Below are 9,658 nucleotides of genomic sequence, written 5' to 3' on the forward strand. Positions count from 1 at the left end.
CTCTGTTAAAGAGCCTCCATCCCGGCGCCTGGTCTCACTCAGGGCAGCAATGTCGATGTTGTAGCGCCTCAGCTCAGCAGCGATCGAGGCTGTTCTCCGGTGAGGTCTGTCAGAGATGCCATCCGAGTCCAGGGGAGTCCTTTCATTCCATGTTGCCAGTTTCAGGTTGCATTGTTTCTTATTTCGACCGCAGTGCTGGAATAGCCCGATAGGAGCGGTAACCCATCGAGCTGAGTGATTGAATGGGCAATTTTTAGGCCACCTTTTCTCGGCCCTTCCCGAATTAGGGTGAGCAGAGCAGTCCCTCAATAGAGCCGCTCAGTCGCACAGGGGTCTGCCGAAAAGAGCTGCCACTCAGTCCCAGCTGTTAGCGACCAAATACACTGTGTCGCCACCGTACAGGGTTCTGACTAGGAGCTCCCAGTCCGCTCGTACCTGCTGCCGTTGCCAGACGCCCCATCGCCGTCAGACGTCAGCATTATGTAAAGTCCATGTATTGTTCACCGTGGTCAGAGGTGGAGACCTGCGCAAGGAAGATATTACAGTGCCACAGGGGTTGCCCCACCCCCAGTATCACGATCTTCACCATGACGAGGTAAATCCCGGTGACAATGGTGATCCCAGGACTACCGATCCCACATCTTGGCTGCAGGAGTCTGCCAGGTCCTTGGTCTGTTTAGGCCCGCCTATTGCGCGCCGCCAGCGCATTGCTTTTCCGTCAGGGTGTGCTCCCTGATCCTTCTCTCAACAGACTTACCAGAAGGCCATAGCTGGGACAGTGGTTGACGGGTGCCAGGGCGTGTCCACTCAATGGTGGGTCTGCACGCCACGTCTCTGGGGCCCACCGATGCTCCGAGATCCCCAGTAGTGCAGCCTGGGACCATAAGAGACCCAGTTTCCGTGTGTGGCCCCGAGGAGGCACTACAGGAGTCTTGGTGGTGAGAGGCTCTGCACTGGCAGGAGGAGGAATACACACTCGGCTCCTCTTTTCACCCTCTATTAGGAAGGCTGGAGACTGGCACTAGCTGTAAACAGAGAGTAGCAAGCAGAGAGCACGATGCGGCATACAGCATGCAACATGCGCTACTACACTAATACGCTAGACGCTTCACACATACCCTGTGTGCAAATACTACACACACACACACACACACACACACACACACACACACACACACACACACACACACACACACACACACACACCTGTACTTCCTTATCCGCGTCTCCACTCCATCTCCCCGTTGTATTCTTAGACACCCAGTCACCTCTGTGAGACTGCAGAGTTTGATGGCCATCGTTCGGGGCCCCCGGATGACTAACTCACTGAAGCAAATGGAGAAGTTGCAGGACACACTCTCGGTAGTGACTCCAACACAGGAAATACGTCAAGAATTTATATACCTGGGGAAACGGTCATTTAAAGGTAAGCAAAACCAACCCCACCAGCGACAATGATGTAAGTTAGTTCAATATGTTTGTGTCTGATAAATGGTTCCTATAATCTTCACATTTAGAGTGGAAGTCCAGAGTACTTGATATGACAGCTTGTAAGATTTAGGCAAGTTGTAGGATTCAAGTGGTGAACACAGACGTTCAAAGAACTCTGAGAACAGAGAAGACAGAAATACAAGATTACTGTTGTGAGGACAGGAGAAGCAGGGACTGTAGGCAGACTGCTGACGTGTCGGTAGGTAGGATCCGGCGCAGACTGTGGGCCGAAGGGACTGTTTCTGCTCTTTACCTTTTTCTGTCCAATGTAGGAGTGAGACAATCACCAGGCTCCAACGTTTCCTCCCTCGGAGGATACATTTCCCTCAATGGTGATAAAACTAAACATATTTTGACTCGTGGCAAAGTTTGGAACAAATCACGCAAACGTGCTTTAGTTATTGGTGATCGGGAGTAAGAGATGAGGTTACAGAGGGAAGTATTGTGATTACAACTGGTGAAGAATCAGAGCGGAATTGCCGTTTCACTCTCAGTTGATCTCCTCAACCGATGGCCAAAAGTCACACCGACACATCATGGGGTGGAGAGTTGGGTCAGATGGTGTTTGAAACAAAAGCCCTTTGCTGGAAGAATGCCTCTCGCAGTTTAGTACCATCACAGTTTCATTGTTTGCAGTTTCACAATGAATTCCTAAATTACTCACAGTCTCCGCGGGGATTGCACTTGTCTGACGTAATCGGATTGTAAATAATTAACATATCTCTATTTTTACAACTTTTGAAATCTGTCCCTGTGGACTCACCAAATGGTATTAAAACCCCAGGCATGTGCCGCCTGAACATTTCATTCCGAGAGATCGCCTGGAGCACAAGGGGGCAAATCACTGGACAGAGAAGATGTCTTCAATGTTGGATAGGTACTTGAGTGCGGATAAAATGTTGAGAGTGTTCATTGCCGTCATTGGAGCTCCTGGTGAGTGAGCGGAGCGATTCCTGATTTGTATTTCTGTGAGTTAACAGATGTGAACCTGATAATGATCATGTTCCAATCCTCGAACTTGATCATCATTGCACAAATATCCGCCAGTGATATCGATCCTGTAAATTCAATATTCTGATTTTTTTTTCGTATTTAAACGAAACTAAAAACTCAGCTTCTCCCCAGCTCACTGGATCGACTCGAACTTTGTACTTACCTTTGATGGAACATTACCCAGAGCGGTGCCAGTGCTGGGGATGGGCAGCTGTCCGGGATGTGTGACTGGGAGAGATTTACATTGAGGTATTGTCTGTTTCTGAGATGTTGATCAGAGTGAATACATGGTCCTTGTTCAGAGTTGTCCCAGTGCTGGGGATGGGCAGCTGTCCGGGATGTGTGACTGGGAGAGATTTACACTGAGGTATTGTCTGTTTCTGAGATGTTGATCAGAGTGAATACATGGTCCTTGTTCAGAGTTGTCCCAGTGCTGGGGATGGGCAGCTGTCCGGGATGTGTGACTGGGAGAGATTTACATTGAGGTATTGTCTGTTTCTGAGATGTTGATCAAAGTGAGTACATGGTCCTTGTTCAGAGTTGTCCCAGTGCTGGGGACGGTTAGCTGTCCGGGATGTTTGACTGGGAGAGATTTACACTGAGATGTTGCCTGTTTCTGAGTTGTTGATCAGAGTGAATACATGGTCCTTTAATGCCACCTTTTCCGGAGTTGTCCCAGTGCTGGGGACGGACAGCTTTCTGGGAAGGTGTAACTTGGAGGGTTTTAATGGGATCTTGTCCAGACCTGTCGCAAAGAATTAGGTAGACGGTTCTCAAGGAAGGGATATGTTCGAGGAATTCATTGGGACTTTGCATTGAGTTGTGTCAGTGCTGCCGAAAGGCAGCTCTGCAGGAAAGAGTTTTAGTGGGACCGTCTCCAGAGTTGTCCCGGTGTATTGAACAGGCAGCCCTCCGGAAAGGGGTATCTGGGAGGTGTTTAGTGGGGATTTGTGTAGTGTTGAGGACAGGCAGATCTACGGAAGGGGTGAGTAGCAGGACTTCAGTGGCACTGTCTCCAGAGTTGTACCAGTCTTGGAGAGGGGCAGCCCTCCGGAAAGGGGTATCTGAGAGGTATTTAGTGGGGCTTTGCGCAGTGATGAGGACAGGCAGCTCTACGGAAGGGGTGAGTAGCAGGACTTCAGTGGCACCGTCTCCAGAGTTGTACCACTCCTGGAGAGGGGCAGCTCTCCGTGACGGTGCGACTGGAAAAAGTCTACATTCTGAAGTTCACTGTTTCTGTGTTATTGATCAGAGTGAATCCCTGGTCCTGTGGTTCGCGTCTCCCTGTGAAGTCTGTCACAGTCAGATCTTACAGCTTGTTAGTTAAAATTTGGATCTGCTCACCCGAACCAGTGTCCACGGAGCTACTAATGAGTGTTATCGAATTGAACTGCGCTGTGCATTTAATACAGTAATGGAGCCAGTCAGCACCTGGTTACTAAGTTGTTCCTGCTGTCGCTCTGACCCCGGTCTGAAACCGTTTGAGTGTTTGTTCAATTCCATGATTGCAGCGATTGTAGAATTCCTTCAGCGTTTTGTGTGTTTGCTTCGCTGTTCGGCCCCGTCCGATTATGTTTCCAGAGGCCTGCTCAGTCACAGTTAAATCAGTGCAACGGACCCCATCAGGGACTGGAATCGGGATTAGCATTGATCGTTGTTGGTCCTGGTGATTTCCCACAAATCGTCTCATCTCCACACTGAGGAAGGCAGGTCAGAGACAGTGTGACCCGTGTTTAGTGTTAGATGCGCAGCCGTTCCACTCCTGACCGTTGGCTGAAACGTGAACCCGTGTCCATTCCCGGCGGATGTCTTTAATAACGCACGGTGTCTGTTCGTTTCTCTCTCTCCCTGCAGTGAATTTAGTGGCGATTGCGATCCTGTCCCGGGGAAAGTGCCGCCTCTCCACCTGCACCACTCGCTACCTGGTGGCCATGGCAGCGGGGGATCTGCTCACCGTAGTCATCGAGGTCTTTTTATATCGAATCATATATAAATACTTACCGTGGACTTTTCTCAGCATTACACCTGTGTGCAAGGTTATGGAGGTATTGAGGTTCATTGCCACATACTGTTCTGTCTGGTTCACCGTCGCTTTCACTGTTGATCGCTTTGTAGCGATTTGCTGTCAGAAGCTGAAAACAAAATATTGCACCGGGAAAACTGCGGCTGTGATTCTAACAACAACTTCCGTACTGTGCTGTCTGAAAAACATTACCCGCTATTTCTTATGGGAACCTAGAGAGATAATCGACAATGTACCGTGGTTCTGTAAAATCATGGACTATATCTCCAGTGACCCGTGGTGGAGAGTAGATGGTTGGCTCGATACGGTTTTAACTCCGTTCATCCCTTTCGCTGTGATTCTGCTGCTCAACGCTCTGACAGTCAGGCACATTTTAGCGGACAGTCGCGTCCGTAAGGGGCTGAGGGGTCAGAGCAACCAGGAGAATCGTAGAGACCCGGAGATGGAGAGCCGGAGGAGGTCTGTGGTTTTACTCTTCACTCTCTCCGGCAGCTTCATCCTCTTGTGGATGACGAACGTTGTAAATTTCATGTATTATGAGATCAAAGGATTACGATTCAGGTATTTCGATGATTCTGAATGGATCTTCCACCGCGTCGGAGTTTTGCTGAGGAATTTCAGCTGCTGCACGAACACATTTATTTACGCGGTCACTCAGTCGAAATTCAGGGAGCAGGTGATCAGCGCGGTGAAATATCCGGTCGCCTCGGTGCTTCAGTTCATGAATAAAGCCGCGCACTGAGCACAATACAGAGGTGGCCGCGGTGTCTTCAGTCCGGGCTCCAGCTCCTCACATTCACTGCCTGATTCCACAGGTGTTACTCCCGGGCGTAACGTCCCATCGACTGGCAGCAACTAAATGGTAACGATTGAAAATAACAGGGATTTAGCTGACCTGGACAGTGACAGGCCAAGTTCCGGCTGACTACTGGGATCTATAATACAGCCCCAGTGGAATGACCAGTCTTGTTTCTGTACTACCTACAGTGACGTGTGGCTGGTGTTGGTGTAAGGGAGGAAACTCACATGCATTTCCGTAGCTTTACAGTCAGTACGCAGTGCATTGTGGGGCTGTAGTTTACAGCCACTGAAGGCATGTAGGAATTTATGAATAACACGTATCTGAGTCACTTTATGTATTTAACAAAACCCTCATCCACTTCCTTCCATTACAAGCAAATCAAAAGCAGTCGCCTTCCGCTCCCGTTAATACGTCAAGAACAGCATTTTAAAGCAAACACAGTTCAATGACGGTGCCTGTGAATTATGTCGAACAGTATCTCTTACGAACAATTTGTGTTATTTGTCTCCCTTTACATCGCACCGTGCCTGTGGGGCCTGTAGTGGCAGAGGGGAGAATCAGTGTTAATCACCCTCAGTTTAGGGATCTGTGCACAGTCATCATCTGCTTTCCTTCTGACCCGAGTCCTCCAGTCCTGGCAACAGAAGTCGTGAGTTCTTACCGCGCCATTATGGGTTAATCAGGAGCTTCCGGTGGGGGCCATCAAACATGCTGAGCGGTACAACACGGGCACAGGCCGTATTTCACTGCGTTGTTCTGAATCTTTAAACTGGTAATTACATGCCTACTAAACCAATCCCATTTGTCCAGGAAAGGTACACATCACTCTGTTCTCCACATGTTCACGTGGTATGTAATAGTCTCTATCACATCGGCCTCAGTGACCTTTTTTTGCATTCATTCCAGACACTCATCACTACTGGTACGAAAAAAAATCTACTTGCAACGCAGCTCTCCTTTAAACGTTCTGATTCATAGTAACGTTACTTGTTAGACAAGTTGTTCTTTTCTAACAGCACCAGTGTAGGGAATAGATACAGAATTACACTAAATTACAAAATAAATAAATAGTACGAAAGAAGGTCTGGTGATGTTCTCCCCCCGCCGCTTTCATCTCTGGTATTAGACAGATCCTCCTCAGCTAAAGTACACCGGCTTTCCGCTCTGTCTGTGCCTCTCATATTTCCATTAACCTGTCAGGCCTTCCTCAGCGTCTGCCGCCCCAGAGAAAATGCCACCAGGTTCTCCAGTCTCTCGTTATGTACGCAGCATTCTGTTAAACCTCTCCTACTCACCGTCAAATCCTCTACTTTTTTCCCTCTGATAGCAAGAATCACTCCAGATGCAGCTCACTCAGAGATTTATAAAAATGCAACCTAACTGCATGACACTGGAACGAGGGAGAGTTTGTACAGGCTGGTTTTTTATTGCTTGCAACGGATGCTTAAGCGGCAGCCAACTGAAAACAACTAAAATTAGCGGAGGCAACACGAGTGAATCTGCAGATGCTAACAATAAATACAACATCTATGCTGTGATAAATACAGCAGGCCAGACAGCATCTATGGGAGGAGGTAGTGGCGACGTTTCGGGCCGAATCCCTTCATCAGGAGTGAAGTAACATGGGATGGACGAGGGGGGATAATAAGTGGGGGAGGGATGAAGTAGAGAGCTGGGAAGTGATAGTCTGAAGGGAAATGGGCTGGGGGTAGGTGGAGAATAATGGGAAATAAAAGAGAAAGAGAGGTAGGGCTGCGGGGAGATTATAGTGGGGGGGGGGGGGGGGAGAGAGAGAAAGAGAACCAGACTAAAATTATAGATAGGGAATGGTTAAGGGGAGGTACAGGGGTATCAACGGAGGTCTGTGAGTTGAATGTTCATGCGGCAGGTAGAAGGCTACCTCGGCGGGAGATAAGGTCTCCATCAACCTGCGTGCGACGTCATCTTGACGGTAGAGGAGGCCATGGACAGACATGTCAGAGTGGGAGCGGTCTGTGGAATTGAAGTGTGTGGCCACAGGGAGATCCCGCCACTACTGGAGGACCGACGGCCGGTGTTCGGTGAAACGGTTTCCCAGTCTGCGGTGGGTCTCCCCAGTGTATAAATGGCCACATCGGGAGCATCGGATACAGTCTATCACTCCAGTACACTCGCAGGTGAAGTGGTGCCTCACCTGAAAGAAACTGTCGGGGGCCTGGGATGGTGGTGAGGGAAGAAGTGTGGGGGCAGTTGTAGTACTTCTTCCGTTTGCAGGGATGTGCCTGGAGGGAGGTCGGTGGGGAGGTTTGGAGGGGGGATGAACGGACAAGGGAGTCGCGTAGGGAGCGATCCCTGTGGAAAGCCGAGAGTGGGGGCGAGGGGAAGATGTGGTTGGTGGTGGGATCACGTAGGAGGTGGCGGAAGTTACGGAGGATTATACGTTGGATCTGTAGGCTGGTAGGGTGATAGGTGAAGACCAGGGGGACTCTATCCCTGGTGGGCTGGCGGGGGGATGGGGTGAGGGGTGAGGTGCATGAAATACCGGAGACGCGATGGAGGGCAGAGTTGATAGAGGACGAAGGGAAGCCCCTTTCTTTAAAAAGGAAGACATCTCCTTTGTCCTAGAATGAAAGGCCTCATCTCCCCCCATCCCTACCTTTCTTTCTCTTATATTTCCCATAATTCTGCACCTTCCCCCTTGCCTATTTCCCTTCAGCCTATCACTTCCCAGCTCTCTACTTCATCCCTCTCTCCACTTCTTATCGCCCCTCGTCCATCCCATGTTACTTCACTCCTGATGAAAGGTTTCGGCCCGAAACGTCGTCACTACCACCTCCCATAGATTCTGTCTGGCCAGCTGAGTTCTGCCAGCATTTTGTGTTTTCAAAATTAGCGGAGTTACAGATAATCTGGCCGCTGACAATTCAAATTACCGCTAAACATTGGGGTCTATAACAGAGACCCACTACAGTGACACATACTGCTTTAAATTCAACCCACAGTTACTGTTGGGCTGGGGTTGCGGAAGGGGCGGCAATTCAAATGCATTTTTATAGTGTCGTAATCAGTACGCAGCGGACTGCTGGATCCCACTCCTGCGATCATTCCACAGCTACAGTGGGCTGGTAGGATTTTGTGAGCGAAACGTACCCGCGTTGATTTATGTGCTTAATAATTGCCGCTGCGCTTGACCTTCACTATGAACCTAAAGCGCGTTGCACAGGCGTCATGACGTCAGGAAATGTTCCTTAAAGTGAACACAACAACTCATTGATGGCGTTTGTCAATTATGTCGAACAGTTTTTCCTTTGCCATCATTTACATTACCCTACAATTGCATGCTGACAGTGGAAGGAGGGGAGAATCGGTTCGACATCGGTTTCAGTTTTGTGATCAGTCTGAATCCAGTCTCCCTCTGATTCGAGTCCTCCAGCCCGGTTACAAACATCGTGAATCCTGACTGTGACTTTCCAGTTCAATTACCTCCTTCCTGAGGCTGACGACCAGAGGTGCGCACAGTACCCCGGTTATGGTCCGAGCGACACAGAACATTGCTGCAGGGGAACAAATCCTTCTGCTCACTGTGCTGTTCTGAATTAATAAACTGGTAGGAATGCGTTACTGAGCCAATCCCTTCTGCATACACAAGCTTCCGATCCGTCCATTCCCCACATATTCATAATATTAGGTGACACAAAAGCAAAAGTAGGCCATTCAGACCATCGAGTGAAAAGAGATCGAAAGTGCCCATTAAGTTCTTTGCCCCCCCCCCCCCTGCTGCTTCACAGGCATTATTTCCCAGTGGTCCAATAGCAACTCTCACCTCCCGTTTAATCTTCTGGTAACTGAAAACAACGAAATAAAAACTTTTGGTGTCCTGATTTATTATCGGCTAGTCTGCCCTTATATCTCCTCTTTTCCCTTGTTGCGGCTTTTTAGTTACCTTTTGTTTCTCTTTAAATGCTTCCCAATCATCCATCTTCCCGCTCACTCTTTTACGTTATATGCCCATTCCTTGGCTTTCATGCAATCCTTTACTTCGCTTGTCAACCACGGTTGCCTCCTCCTGCCGGTTGCGAACTTATTCCTTTGTGGAACATATCTAGGACCTCCAGGGTTGTTCCACGTACCACGTGATCGTGAGGCTAGAAATAGGAAGATAATACGTGGCGAAGGAGATGGTGCAGGAGCGAGAGCTTCATGTTTCCGGACATTTGGGATTTGTTCCAGGGAAGGCGGGACCTGTTCCGACGGGATGATTTGCACCTGAACTGGAGGGGAACTAACATCCTTGCGGGTAGGTTAGTTAGTGCTGCTCTGGGGGTGGGTGTTTAATCTAGATTTGCAGGGGGAGGGGAAGCAGAGTGTTA

At 49.2% G+C, this 9,658-nt stretch overlaps 1 protein-coding gene across 1 annotated transcript; it reads left to right on the forward strand.

Moving 5' to 3' along the window:
• The first annotated feature begins 2,270 nt into the window (after positions 1-2,270).
• Positions 2,271-6,384, forward strand: LOC132387996 (probable G-protein coupled receptor 139). Its single transcript, XM_059960337.1, has 2 exons — positions 2,271-2,424; positions 4,339-6,384. The coding sequence occupies exons 1-2, from the start codon at positions 2,349-2,351 to the stop codon at positions 5,247-5,249; spliced, it is 987 nt and encodes a 328-aa protein (XP_059816320.1). The 5' UTR covers positions 2,271-2,348; the 3' UTR covers positions 5,250-6,384.
• The last annotated feature ends 3,274 nt before the right edge of the window (positions 6,385-9,658 follow it).

The sequence above is a fragment of the Hypanus sabinus genome, unplaced genomic scaffold (assembly GCF_030144855.1).
Source record: "Hypanus sabinus isolate sHypSab1 unplaced genomic scaffold, sHypSab1.hap1 scaffold_248, whole genome shotgun sequence".
In the NCBI taxonomy this organism is placed as follows: Eukaryota; Metazoa; Chordata; class Chondrichthyes; order Myliobatiformes; family Dasyatidae; genus Hypanus; species Hypanus sabinus.